General features: G+C 39.1%; 1 protein-coding gene across 3 annotated transcripts in view; it reads left to right on the top strand.

Annotated features, from left to right (window-relative positions):
- The window catches only part of SMARCA1 (SWI/SNF related, matrix associated, actin dependent regulator of chromatin, subfamily a, member 1), a 69,262-nt gene that overhangs the window by 42,080 nt on the left and 11,799 nt on the right, over nucleotides 1–15,383 (top strand). For all 3 annotated transcript variants that reach the window (XM_064277567.1, XM_064277566.1, XM_064277565.1), the window contains 4 exons: nucleotides 8,254–8,376; nucleotides 12,522–12,654; nucleotides 14,272–14,390; nucleotides 14,506–14,718. In XM_064277567.1, the coding sequence (XP_064133637.1) occupies nucleotides 8,254–8,376; nucleotides 12,522–12,654; nucleotides 14,272–14,390; nucleotides 14,506–14,718 (588 nt within the window). The remainder of the gene's footprint in view (nucleotides 1–8,253; nucleotides 8,377–12,521; nucleotides 12,655–14,271; nucleotides 14,391–14,505; nucleotides 14,719–15,383) is intronic.

Here is a 15,383-nt window from a genome sequence, read left to right as displayed (position 1 = left end):
AGAGCACACAAGGGGCACAGTCAGGGAAACATCTTCGATATAACCGAACACCTCACAGGGTGAAGTTCCTAGGCTCAAAGACAAAGAACCATAGACTCAGGAGACATCTACGTCAGCTGGCACACCATGGTTCATAAAGACAGTGTTCTGCATCCTACTTTGGGGAGTAGCATCTGGGGTCTTAAAAGCTTGCCAGAGGCCATCTAAGATACAATTATTGGCCTCTTCCTGTCCGGAGCAAAGGAGAATGAAGAAAATCAAAGACTCAAGGGAGTAATTAGTCTAAAGGACTAATGGACCACATGAATCACAGTCTAAACAATCCTGAGACCAGAAGCACTAGATGGTGCCCAGCTACCACTACTGACCGCTCTGATTAGCATCACAACAGAGGGTCCTAGACAGAGTGGGAGAAAAATGTAGAACAAAAAATCAAATTCACAAGAAAGACCAAGCTTACTGGTCTGACAGAGACTGGAGGAACCCCCGAGACTATGCCTTAAGACACCCTTCTGACCTGGGGTTGAAGCCATTCCCGGAGACTACCTTCCAGTCAAACAATAAACAAGCCCATAAAATAACAACATCCAAGAGGACGTGGTCCTTAGAACAGTCAATTTTATGAGATCAAAAGGGCAATATTTGCCCAAAAACAAAGATGAGAAGGGAGGAAGGGGTAGAAAATCTGAACAAAAGGAAACAGGGAACTCAGAGCGGAAATGAGATGAGTGCTGACACGTTGTAGGGAATGAAACTAATGTCATGAAACACTGTATGTACAAACCATCAACTGGGAATCTAATTTGCTCTGCAAACTCTTACCTAATGTACAATAAAAAAGAGGGAGAGAGAGAGAAAGAAGTATTGTGTTTATTGCTCACAGGTTGATGAAAGCCCTGTTGGCGGATGTAGATTGTGGTCACTTAGGTGTTAAAGATAATGGTAAACATGATAATGAATTATGTAATTTTTAAAATACTCTTCTGGAATTTAGAATTCTTGTTTTATTAAGGTATCTAGGATCCCATTTGTTAGTGAGTGAAATTTAATATTTGTCATACCGAATCTATCACATGGAGATATTAAGCATACCAAATTGTTGCTATATGTTGAAATTGTCTTCCTAGTGGATGAAGAGAAATGGAGAAATGACCAGTGGTATGATAATCAGTAATATAAGCAAAATTATGAGAATATTAACACACTTGTGATTTTATGAAGCTTTCTGTTTTATGAATTGGAAGCTGTACTTTTAAAAATTTGTTTTGTGAAACTTTATCACAGTTGGAACTCTGTATGACCAGTTGCCATTTTGTTTAGTAGCTGTAATGTGCCTAGAAAAGCTCCCTGTTTGTAAGATATGTAATAATCCATGTGTACTTTACAACTAGGGTAGTTATCTAGAGTGTTGATACTACTTGTCCAGAATGGGAGCATTGCTGTTTGAAACGGAGCAAAGAGCCTTGCTTGCTGCTTATGTATCAAAGTTAAAAAACATAAATCAGAACAGGAAACTTAAGGTGAATATAAGTGGTTAGTTATAGTCTAGTTAGGGAACTGTGATTAAATTTGAATGTATTTAAACCAATAGACCTGGATAAAATTTCTTCTTAGGAAGTTGTAGAAGAGTAATATAACCATGGTTGAACATTTGGACCAGGCATAAAACCAGTTTCAAAGAAAGTGAAAACAGCGGTATACCAGAAGAAGCAGGCAAATTATAGGTTCAAACTGCAAAATAAAAAGAAAAAAGTTAATAATAACATAGTTAATAAGATTTCATGAGGTATACAAAAAATATATTATTTCATTAAGGTTTGTAATAATTTGAGGTTTATAACATTCTTTTCTGTTACTTTAATTGTTTTAGTGAGATTTGAAAAGAGAATTAATCGAAATGTTAGACCTCAGATGATAATAAACCAAATATTTGTGTTTAATGTTTTATAATTTGGGAAATGCTCTCACACATACTCCATTTGATTCCTAACAACCCTGTGAGGTAGATATTATTAGCACCTCCATACAATAGGTGAGGAAACAAGTTCAGAGAGGTCCAGTGACTTGTAGAAGCTCACAAGGCTAACAAGGTTGCCTTGGGTGCTGATCTTGAACCGGGTTTCTCAGTATTCAAATGCCACGCTCTTTCCACTCAGACATCCTGAGCTATTTCCGCATGTGATATAACCCTACTTTTTTCTGCAGTCCTAAATAAGGACTGTGTTTACAATGGTATGACATGTCATTTGGGAGGTGGGCCAAGTGGTAGTCAAGTAGCAGCAATAAAAAAATCACCTCTGATATAACTGTTTTTCCTTCCTCAATGGAGGTACTGAGATTTTGTCCCTGTGATAATTACAGTGCCCACCACATCCTGGCCACAGCTCTGGTTTTAATGTACACAGTGCCTTTCATTACAGGCAGTTTGTGGTTAGGGGTGAGATCTTACAATGACTGGTTGGGTGGTGGCCAACTGGAGGGAGATAGAGAGAAAACCTCAAAAGAGGGAGGAATGAAGGGGCAGCTGTGAAGGGTGATAGGAAGGAAGAGAAGGGAGAAGGAAGAAGATGTAAGAAGAGAGGAAGGGGATGAATGGGGAGAGGAAAGATGGCATGGACTTCTTGCTATTGCACCTTACTGTTTTCACTTCCTCACCTCTGAGAAAGGAGGGACAAGAGAGGGAGAATGAGAGAAAGAATATTTTTTCCCCTAATACTTGATGATTGAACACTCCTGTGTACCACATCCTGTGCCAAGTACTAGAGATACAGCAGTGAATAAGACAGACAAGGTCCCTCATCTTGTGGAATTTAACATTTTAATGCTGGAGACAGACATGAAACAGATACCACAGTGAGGTTAAGTATTGACAAAGGATGCTCTGAGAGGGTATAACCTGGGTGTCTGATGTGGACTGGGAGATCACAGAAGTGTCCCTAGGGAACTGTCGTTTAAGCTGAGGTCACAGAGATGAGTAGGAGTCAGCCAACTGAAACATTGGAGACCAAAGCCCAGGCAGAAAGCACATGTGCAAAGGTCTTGAGGTAGGAAGGAGGAGGGCCCCTTGGGGAAGGAAAAGGCCAGTGGTGCGGGAAAACAGTGGCTTGAGATGAGGTTTGTGAGTAGGTAGAGGCAGATCACATAGAGCCTTTATAAAAAAAACAAACCCATTGCCATCAAGTCAGTTCCGACTCATGGCAACCCCATGTGTTACAGAGTAGAACTGCTCCATAGAGTTTTCTTGCCTGTAATTTTTTTAAATTAATTTTTATTGTGCTTTAAGTGTAAGTTTAAAATCGGGTCAGTGTTTCATACAAAAATTTACATACACCTTGCTTACCCCCTAATGAGATAGCACAGTCCTTCCCTCCACTCTGTCTCCTCATGTCCATTCAGGCAGCTTCTGGCCCCCTCTGCCCTCTCATCTCCTCTCCAGACAGGAGATGCCAACATAATCTCACTTGTCTACTTGATTCAAGAAGCTCATTCTTCACCAGTATCATTTTCCACCCCATATTCCAGTCCAATTCCTGTCTGAAGAGTTGGCTTTGGGAATGGTTCCTGTCTTGGGCTAACAGAAGGTCTTGGGACCATGGCCTCTGGGGTCCTTCTAGCCCCAGCCTGACCATTAAGTCTGGTCTTTTTACGAGAATTTGGGGCCTGCATCCCAAATGTCTCCTGTTCCCTCAGAGGTTCTCTGTTGTGTTCCCTGTTTGGGCAGTCATTGGTTGTGGCTGGGCACCATCTAGTTCTTCTGGTCTCAGGCTGATGTAGTCTCTGGTTTATGTGGTCCTTTCTGTCTCTTGGGCTCATAATTACCTTGTGTCTTTGGTGTTCTTCATTCTCCTTTGCTCCAGGTGGGTTGAGACCGATTGATGCATCTTTGATGGCCGCTTGCTAGTGTTTTAAGACCCCAGACGCCATTCTCCATAGTGGGATGCAGAATGTTTTCTTTATGGAAGCAGATTGCCAGGCCTTTCTTCTAGGGTGCCACCAACCTTTTGGTTAGGTGCAAACTGTGCATCACCCAAGGACCTTAGAGCCTTTCCAGGTTACGTTAATGAGCAAAGGAAAAGCATTGACATGTTTTTAAGGCAGAGGGGTCGGTGGGTGGGGAAATGATAATAATAGCAGCTACTTATTTAGTCCTTAGTTGTTAAGTTCTTTATAAGTATTAACTCATTATCCTTCTAACAGTCCTAGAATGATAGACGTCCTATTTTACAGATGAGGACAGTGAGGCACAGAGAGATGGAGTGATTTGCCCCAGGTACTTTGCTCAAGGTCATAGAACTTAGTACAGTATGATCAGATTTATGTTCACTCTGTCTGCTACACAAAGAATGAAGGTGTTTATCCAGGGAAACCAACCAGGAGAATGTTGAAGTATCAGAGCGAGAGAGGATGGTGGAGGCTTGGACAATGGTGTTAATGGCAGTGAAAAGAGAACTGATTCCCTATACCTCTACTCCTAGCCTTGTCCTCTTTTCAGCTCCATCCTGGATTGCCTCTGTATTGTCTTAAGACTTGCCTTGATCCTTCCTATGCATATTTATCTGAGGATTTACAAGACAAATAAGAATGTGTTGCTGGTTATTGGTTCTTTCTGCACCTTGTCTCTTTCGTTCTTTATCGGGAACTATGGACCTGAGCTAAGGTTTTTGAGGCCAGAGTATAGACAGATCAGCATGGCATCTGCAGAGCTTGCTTTCAAGGATGATGTGATACAGATCCGTTAGATTGATCTTCTCAAGGGATATTTAGCATTGACTTTTTTTGTGTGTGCCTGTACCTTCAGAAAACTCACCAGACCCAGAAAGTGAATGGAACAATAGTTTATTATCAGATCAACAAACCTGCTGTAGTGGAGTTACCTGTATTCTATACACGTAGTCAGGTTCTCAGAAAGGGACTCTTTTCGTCTTTTCTGGCTAAGTGGTTGTTAGTCAAAAGGAGTGAGGCATTGGCTATAGCTGGGGACACTGTAGTATATGGTAACATTTTGTTTGGGTCCTTATAGTCTTGTTCTGTAAGTGCTTGGGGTGGGGGCTACTGTGAGGCTCAGTAGTTTTGAAGCTGTTAGTAAAGAGCATTTTTCTTGAGGGCCTGCATATTTGCTTTTTTATTTTCTGTTTTGTCCCCTCCCCCATATTCAGCACAAGGACACAGCAGCATTACTGATAAGATCTGTAGTCTTATGGGTTTTGTTTTCTTTGAGAGTGAGGGAAGCATTTGTTTTGCCCTGACCACTTGGTGGATAACAGCGTGATATATGCCAGTTATTCCCCGTAGCTAAACTTTGGCCTTGTTGGAATGTAGACACAGTCAGAAGCTTCCTTGCTCTTGCAACTTAAACGAAAAACGAGTTGCTGTTTAATGCATTTAATGAGTTCTTCACGAAAATCTTTACACTGGAAGAGAATAACTTAATTGAAATTTCAATTGCAGAATTAACAAAAACCTTGACTATGTAACAGTTCCATTGAATCTAAGACGTGCCGTATTTGAAGCTGAAGAAGGCTGTAGCACAGTCTGACATTTTTCCTTGATAAAAAATTCTTCAGGGACAGATAGAAACGTTTGACAAATGGAAGAAGTTGCATCATCTTTCTGAGTTTTGGTAATGTATTATTGTAGGCCACCTATTTTAAAGTGGTAGAACTAAAATGAGGTGAGCTGATTTCAACTTACTACTTTCATTTTGTGTGCCGCCACATTTAATTCAGTATTCCATATTTCTATGAAGCACTTGGAAAAACTCCATCTAAGAAACAAGACCGAAAAAAGGTTTTCACTTCTCTATGGAACATAGCTCTTAATCATATATTGCTTAGGGCCTGACCAGAAATCCAAATAATAGAGATTTTTCTTTTTGAAAGCTAGCTTTTTATGTATTGTGGCTTTATTCTGTGCTTCTGAGGACCATATTAAGGATATACAGTAGGAATACCTGAGATATCTGCTGGATATCTGTTGAGTAGTATTGGTCTGTAAGTGTCTCACTTAGTTTGGACATGTTATCAGGAGGGATCAGTCCCTGCAGAAGGGTATCACGCTTGGTAAAGTAGAGGATCAGCGAAAAAGAGGAAGATGCTCAACGAGATGGAGATGGATTGACACAGTGGCTGCAATGGTGCGCTCAAGCATAACAACGATTGTGAGGATGGTGCAGGACCTGGCAGTGTTCCGTTCTGTTGCACATAGAGTTGCTATGAGTCAAAACCTACTCGACGGCACCTAACAACAACAACTATTGGTCTATAATTTATCTACTTGGTTCTTACATAGCCCTTTGAACTCACTCTATGAAGCTTAATGCTGATGAGACCCTCAGGAGGTAAAAAAAACTGAGAATTTTTCTGATTCTAAAAATTTTAGCAGCTGTGTGTTTGAGTAATTTCTAGAATTAAAATAGTAGATGTAAGATTGATCAAGTCATTTTAAAGTTTTACTGTGTTAATATGACTAGTGGCTGTAGAAAATGGTTTGCAGTGGATCTTACAATCTGATGCTATAATATTCTGATTTTGTTTCCTGGTTTTTGGCTTCGATGAGTAAAGCTGCTATGAACATTCTTGGAAAAGTCTTTGCATAGATATGTTTTCATGTCCTTGGGTAAATAACTAGGAATGGAATTGCTGGTGTGTGTATAATTTTAAAATTGAATTTATCTGTCAGAAAAAAAGCTGTTTTTCATTATGCTTACACTGGACTACACTTTATTTTTAACTTAATCCTTCTTTTCCGTTTTCATTTGCCACCATCCTAGGCCAGGTGATCCTACCTCATTTCTAGATTACGAAAGTTTAGCTGCTTCTCTTGCCTCTAGTCACTTTCCTACGTTAGTCCATCCTGCATAAGACTTACAGGTGAAAATACTGCTTTTTGACATGTTGCTCCCTTGTTCAAAAATCTATGGTGGCTTGCTGGGGCCTACTGTGTAGTTTCAGGGGCCTCTAAATCTGTCTCCACCTGGCTTTATTTCTTACCCCTTCTCAGTTGAAGCTGTATGTGCTGCTTTCTGTACACATCTGCCTTCATGTTTTTGCTCGTATTGCTCCAGTGTAGAATACCCTTCTGTGCTGGTTGTATATGTTCACTGTGACACTGAGGCCTCTGGGGCAACAGGTTTGAGATACAGGTGACTGCTTGCTTTCTTAGAGAGCTGAGCTTCTGTTCTCAATCTTTTGAATTTTAGTTCTCTTCTCAGTTGTCAGGGGCCCTGGTGGTACAGTGGTTAAGAACTCAGCTGCTATCCAAAAGGTTGGCAGTTCGAATGCACCAGCTGCTTCTTGGAAACCCTGTGGAGCAGTTGTAGTCTGTCCTCTAGGGTCCCTATGGGTCAGAATTGACTCAATGGAAATGGGTTTGGTTTGGTTTTGTTTCTCAGTTGTCAGTGTGATTATAGCTCTGTACTATCACTTCTGTTGGTCACTGGTGTGTTTTTCCCTTGACTGCTGATCCCATTACAGCTGTTCGTGTACTCCACTGCTCCCTTGCCTCTTACATTCTCTCTTTATAGTCTTTATTTCCTTATCAGCTGCACCTTGGAAACCCTGTGGGGTGGTTCTACCCTATCCTATAGGGTCACTATGTGTCGGAATTGACTCAATGACAGTGGGTTTGGTTTTTTGGTTTTATTTCCTTATTAATATTACTGTTATTATTTGGCTTCTTCATTATCCTGTCACTTCTTCCAGACTTCCAACTTTTCATATGAAGATGCTGACTCTTTATTTACCTCAGCAGGCAGCAAAAGCACTCCTTTCTTTTTGCGTGTTGAACTGATTGGAGATTTGGATGTAATCTTTGGGCGCATTGCTGCTTGTCTTCCCTCATCTATATTGCTGGGTGGATAGGGTCTTTTTCGTTTGTTTACTGCCAAACTTTTTGTTTGTTGATGCTGGGCTTGAAATTTTATTGTATAATGTTGGCATTGGGAATAATTTATTCAGTTATTACTATGTATTATAATAGTATACGGGGGGTATATTTTGTTCCACAGTGTAATCAAATCTAGGATATAGTGTGGCATTTACTAATGAGGTTTAATTCTACAATACTATATGGGCCATTTAAGAATGGGTTTTATTTTGGTGGCATTATGGTAGCAGAAATGTGGAGAGGACCATGTGTCATTCTATTATGACTTTATATTTAGGTTGAAATAACTCTGAAAATCGATGTATATATACACGCTTTAATAATTAAATTTCTTAACAATTCATTCATAACTCCTCTATTGATTTATAGGTCCCAAAGAATCCTGACATCCCGAATCCAGTTCTAGCTCAAAGAGAGGAGCAAAAAAAGATTGATGGAGCTGAACCTCTTACAGCAGAAGAGACTGATGAAAAGGAAAAACTTCTCACACAAGTAAACTCTTTTAACTGGCTGAAGTATATCTGGGTAACCGATAGAAAAGAGAAGTACAGATGACACTTAGCTTTTAAAATATTTATTTTTAAATATAAAATATATATATAACAAAACATTTGCCAATTCAGTAATTTTTACATGGATACTTCAGAGGTTACACTTACTTTTAAATGTATAAGCCTAGTATCCTGATTTGACACTCCAGCAAAACTCAGGGCTATTTTGTAAACACATATTTAGACCAAATCTCTATTGTTTATCCCTTTTATCCAATAAGCTCTTTTGGAAATACTGGAAAATACACAAATGTAAAATAAAAGCATCAATTAATAGAAATAAAACATACTGTTTACCAATTTTAATATGGTCAGTCTACATTTGAATCTTGGTAGATAATAGTTACTACCATATTCTTGGAAATTTAAAATTTAATTGCTTTTGTCAATTTATGTGAACTGTCCTCTGAAATTGTAATCTACTGATCTTGGTGTATAATTTTGTAATTCTTAAAATGCCTTTATCCTTTGTGGAAAGAACTTTTAATACAGCTATGAGAGATTTCTGAAGCTTTTTAAGGTGATTATGATATGATTGACTATGCAAAGGCATTCGACTGTGTGGATCATAACAATTTATGGATAACGTTGCCAAGAATAGGAATTCTAGAGTACTTAATTGTGCTCGTGAGGAACCTGTACGTATATCAAGATACAGTTGTTCGAACAGAACAAGGAGATACCGTATGGTTCAAAATCAGGAAAGGTGTATGTCAGGGTTGTATCCTTTCACCATACTTAATCTGTATGCTGAGCAAATAATCCAAGAAGCTGGACTATATGAAGAAGGATGCAGCATCAGGATTGGAGGAAGACTCATTAACAACCTGTAATATGCAGACGATACAATCTTGCTTGCTGAAAGTGAAGAAAACTTGAAGCACTTACTGATGAAGATCAAAGACCACAGCCTTCAGTATGGGTTGCACCTCAACATAAAGAAAACAAAAGTCCTCACAACTGGACCAATAAGCAACATCATGATAAACAGAGAAAAGACTGAAGTTGTCAAGGAGTTCATTTATTTGGATCCACAATCAACACCCATAGAAGCATCAGTCAGGAAGTCAAACAACGGGAAATCTGGGGTAGAAAGGAGGAGTGTGCTGTGATATCATAGGGAGAGCAATTACGGTCACATAACTTCGTGTAAAAATTTTTGCATGAGAAACTAACTTGAACTGTAAACTTTCACTTAAAGCACAATAAAAAGAAAGAAAGAAATAATGCATTGCATTGAACAAATCTGCTGCAAAAGATCCCTTTAAGATGTTAAAAAGCAAAGATGTCACTTTAAGGATTTAGGTACACCTGACGCTGGGTCCCCGGGGCTGGCGTCGTTTCCTGCTTCGGCCTCCGCCAAACTTTTGTTGGCTTCCCGGGGCGCAGGGCGCACAGCCGGCAGCGCAGCACGGGTGAATTTCTGCGGGTCCAGGATGTCCAGGACGGAGGAGATCTTGTGGGAAGAGGAGGCCACCTTGGCCCCGCCGTCCTGCCATGCCAGCATGCCCACCGGCCGCAGGCCCGTGGCCAGGCGGCGCGGGGTCCAGAATGGCCATGTTCGGGGTAGCTGTCTGGCTGGGGCTTGGCCGCAGCTCTCCAGGGGGGAGGAGGGTCTGGACAGCCAAGTCGAGCTGGGGGTGGGAGGCAGGAGGGGGCGTGGACAGCTGTGAGGGGCTTCACACCAATTGGCACTTGCGACAGTGTTTTCAGTCTCCTCATACGCATGCGAAAGCTGGGCAATGAATAAGGAAGACCAAAGAAGGATTGATGCCTTTGGATTATGGTGTTGGCAAAGAATATTGAATATACATGGACTGCCAGAAGAACGAACAAATCGGTCTTGGAAGAATCACAGCCAGAACGCTCCTTAGAAGCAAGGATGGTGAGACTTTGTCTCAACATACTTTGGACACGTTATCAGGGTGGCTCAGTTTCTTGAGAAGGACATCATGCTTGGTAAAGAAGTGGGTCAGTGAAAAAGAGAAAGACCCTCAACGAGATGGATTGACACAGTGGCCTGGAACAATGGGCTCGAGCATAACAATGATGATGAGGATGGCGAGAACCAGGCAGTGTTTTGTCCTGTTCTACATAGGGTTTACATAGGGTTGATATGAGTCAGAACTGACTCGATGACACCTAACAACAACAACATGGTATAATTAAAAGCAGTTGTTAGTTGCCATCAGGTCAATTCAGACTCACGGTGACCCCATGTGTTACAGAGTAGATCTGCTCCATACGCTGTAATCTTTATGGAAGCAGATGCCAGGTCTGTCTTCTGCGATGCTGCTGGTTGGGTTTGGACTGCCAATCTTTAAATTAGCACTTGAGCGCAAACCATTTGTGCCACCTAGGGACCTATAGGAAACCCTGGTGGCATAGTGGTTAAATGCTACAGCTGCTAGCCCAAGGGTCGGCAGTTCAAATCTGCCCGGCGCTCCTTGGAAACTCAATGGGGCAGTTCTACTCTGTCCTATAGGGTTGCTATGAGTCAGAATCGACTCTACGGCACTGGGTTTAGGGACCTATAATTAAAAACTAATAGCTATTAAATTAGAAATATATATATATATATTTTTTTATTAAGTAGATGTTGTTTCCATTTGAACAAAATATTAATGTCTTCAGGTCATTGTTGCTTTAATGAGGTTTATGAATGTCGTACTTCCAAAATAAACTGTAGAAGATAAAGTTTCAGTGTAAAAGACTCTTGCAAATGATAAATGTATACTGTATGACACCTTAGTACAGAAAGTTGCCAGTAAGATTTACTTATTTAGCATTTTTTGAGGAATGTGCAAAGCACAATGCTATGAAATTTTCCATGTTAATTATTTAAATATAGTTTTTGTGTTAATATGTTATTTATTATATAGGTCTTTGTTATAACATTTAATTTTGGTTGAATGAATTTTTAAAAATTGCATACGTAGTGTTTTGAGCCAAATGCCTGGAAGTCATAAAGTTTAGCTTGTAAATATAATGACTGTTGGTTGAATATTAGCATTTACCACAGAATAAAATAAAACATTTAAATATTCATGTTTTATTTTCAAAGTTTATTTCCTGAACATAAAAACATAAAAATAAAGTCACAGTCTTCAAATGCTACTTGGCTTGCAGTATATTATGAAGGTATAGTGTATTGTGAATATGTAGTCTTAACCCAGCAATTAGTTTGGTATTAGGAGTATAAACTTTTTTTTTCTGCCCCTCATGATAGTTAAATTGGAAACCCTGATGGTGTAGTGGTTAAGAGCTACAGTTGCTAACCAAAAGGCTGGCAGTTGAAATCTACTAGGCGCTCCTTGGAAACCCTGTGGGGCAGTTCTACTCTGACCTATAGGGTCACTATGCATCTCAGTTGACTTGATGGCAGTGGGTTTGGTTTTGGTTAATAGTTGAATTGAAGGTCATTTGAAATCATCTTTCTTAAGTGCCCTAAATAAATAATCTTTTAAAAAAAATCATGGCAGTACAAAGGAACAAAAGTGGGTCGTCTGAAAGCTAGATCAACTGAAGGTAGAAGTCTTCTCTCTTTTAGTAAAGAAATTGAGTGGCCCATTAACATGCTGTTTGTAGAAATTCTATTTATGAATACAATTTTGAACAGAAAATATTTATTTGCAGTTGTTTGGAATGATATAAAGAGTTATAATTTTTTTCATTCTCTTTTGAGTATTCCTCAGTGGTTTTATTTACTTATTTTGATTTCATGTATGTAGTACCGGGATATGAGGACTTCAGCCCTTATATTAGCATTTTATTTTAATGTGTTTGTATTTTAGTGTAGTAGACATCTATAAAATGTAGAATTAAAAACCACACAATATCTTAGAGCTATAAATCAGTTTTTAGTACTTGGACAGGGATACATTCTCCTCATGATGGAAAAGCAGTTATTTCTATAGTAACTCTCACTTACCTTCCGATTCCAATTTGAAAAATCTGAGATTTTACAAGGAGAAACATTTTAAGGCTTTTAAACAGTTTTTAATGCATCATTGTATAGAAGTAAACAGAACAGTAATTGAATTTATTAACTTAACCTCTGTTGATGATGCTTAATTTTGTTCACAGGGATTCACAAACTGGACTAAGCGAGATTTTAACCAATTTATTAAGGCTAATGAGAAGTATGGGAGAGATGACATTGATAATATAGCTCGAGAGGTGGAGGGTAAATCCCCTGAGGAGGTCCTGGAGTATTCAGGTTTGTATGTATATTGGAACAGGATGTTTTACTTTAACCTTATTCTTTTCTTTAGTGCCAGTTTAATTGTGCTATCGTTCAGAGATCTTTTAAACTTCTATGAAGTAAAATTTAGGTGAAGGTATAAAATATACTTGTATTTCTGTGAAGAGATTACAAGATTTATCATAGCGGACTGACTTCCATACTTTGTAGTAGTTAGCTAATAGAGCCGAGTACAACAATATTATCTGATCCAGGTTTAAATAGAGAATAGCTGAAGACCTTTTTTTGGAAATTTGAAAGGGTTTTCTGGTGATTACCAGCGCGTTTAGAGGTTGCTTGTATTGAGTGTTTATTTCGTGACATGAAATTTATGAATTTCCTCTCCCTTGATCCCTGAAAAATGCTACTGTTACTCTTGAGGTTAATAATGTAAGTTCAGAGCATTTGGGGGCCTAGAGAGGGACGAAACAGGTGTAAGAGAAAAACGTTAGCAGCCAAAAGGAGTGTACAAGGTATGTGTGGAGAGATTTTCTGAAGTGGAATTTCCTTTAAAAGATAGGAGGGAGGGGAGGACAGGAGAAATGTGCGTGAAGTTTCCAGAAAATGATTCAAAAAGGTATCACGTCAGATATTCTCTCAAAGTGGACACCAGGCCAAGTGTCATGACTAGCTCAGAACAGCTTAATGGCTGTCCACCAGGTTGGAATGGGCTTATGTAATTGGTTGCAATTAGAGAAGAAACATGTAAAACTGGCTGTCGACAAGTATGCAGTACTTTATACGTAGCAGGCATCTCAATATGTGTTAAATGAATAAGTGTGTGAATAAATAAATGAACACAGGTGCTTACAAAAATCAGGAAGTGCTAACATACATTTCTTGATAGGCTGTAAAAATGCAAACTTTAAGGAAGCAGAGTATATCATTAAAAGGCCCTCACTGAAGTCATAAGATGTAACGTATTAAAACAGCCAGATTATTTGGCTCATTTATAAAATTGAGCTGGATGACTCCATAGTTTGAATATTCTTCTGTCTCTAATTTCAAGTCCCATTGAGTTGGTGTGTGCACGAGTTTAAGAGAAAAGGCTGATTCAAGTCAGTTTAAAAACAAACTGTAGGACATTGGAAATACCGTAAGATCAGTGAGTGGTTCCAAAAGCAAAGTAATAGTTTCAGTTGAAATTGCTGTTTCATAGGAAAGTTTTGAACGGCCTGTTGACAGTGGTTTTATTTTTGTTTTTCTTGGTAGGAGGATGTATTCTCTAAGTTTATATAATGCCACTCTCTTTCCCGTTTCCTTTTATGTGTTTGGTGCATTCTGTATCATGTTTAAGTAGAATAAAAGCATAGCTTAAATCAGTGTGCGCGGCATCTTTTGAAATTCTAGTCATTTGGGATGGGTAATTAAAGATTCTATAGTATTTCATGAAAACTTCCTTGTTAAAGTCTTATTTTTAAATGAAAATTTAGGGATGTTTACTAACTGAACACGGTGTATGTACAGATGAATCTGAATCTTTAAAAGGTATAAGTTCACCATACTCTTTCCTGTTAATTCTTTATTCTAAAATTTCTTAGATTTGGTAGCCTAAGATGATACTAATTTAAAGTGATAATAACTGTTTTTCAGCTGTATTTTGGGAACGCTGCAATGAACTACAGGATATTGAGAAAACTATGGCTCAGATTGAACGTGGAGAAGCAAGAATTCAACGAAGGATCAGTATCAAGAAAGCTCTGGATGCCAAAGTACTATATTTCATAATTGTCATGTTATTATTCAGTTGTTTTAATTGGTACGGTGATTAGCTTTGAATTATTATTGCACATTCAGTTAAAACCACTATTTGGTTTAAATACACAGATTGCAAGATACAAGGCCCCATTTCACCAGTTGCGTATTCAGTATGGAACCAGCAAAGGAAAGAACTATACTGAGGAAGAAGATAGATTCTTGATTTGTATGTTACACAAAATGGGCTTTGATAGAGAAAACGTGTATGAAGAATTAAGGCAGTGTGTGCGGAATGCTCCCCAGTTTAGATTTGACTGGTTTATCAAGTCTAGAACCGCCATGGTATGTATTTGTTTCTTAAGGATTTATTTCCTCCAATTTTTTATATTGAAAAATTGTAAACCTAAAGAGAAGTTGAAAGAATGATACAACAAACACTATATATTCTTTACCTGGATTCTCTAGTTGTTAACATCTTGCCACATTTGCTCCCTGTCTATTTCCGTGCCCCTCCCTCCTGTCCCGGTGTTTCTGTCTTATGTGTGTACGTATGTATATATATATATATGTATGTGTGTACGTATAAAGATAGAGCCCTGGTGGTACATCAGGTGCTCTGCTGCTAACCAAGAGGTCGGCAGTTCAGACCTACCAGCTGGTCTGCAGGAGAAAAGACTTGATGATCTTTTCGCGTAAGGACTACAGCCTAGGAAAGCCTATGGGACAGTTCTTCTCTGTCATATGGGGTGGCTATGAGTCAGAATTGACTTGACGGCACACAACATATATAAATATATACACACACACACACACACACACACACACACACACACACACACACACACGTAGAGTCTATGGGGCCCTGGTGGCGCAGTGGTTAAGCTTTTGGCTGCTAACCAGAAGGTAGGCAGTTCAGGTCCACCAGCTGTTCTTTGGAAACCCTATAGGGCAATTCTGTTCTGTCCTGTAGGGTTGCTATGAGTCAGAATTGACTCATTGGCAGTGGG

Source organism: Loxodonta africana, chromosome X, assembly GCF_030014295.1.
Source record: "Loxodonta africana isolate mLoxAfr1 chromosome X, mLoxAfr1.hap2, whole genome shotgun sequence".
NCBI classification, from domain to species: Eukaryota; Metazoa; Chordata; class Mammalia; order Proboscidea; family Elephantidae; genus Loxodonta; species Loxodonta africana.
This window is presented reverse-complemented; position numbering and strand designations above follow the sequence as displayed.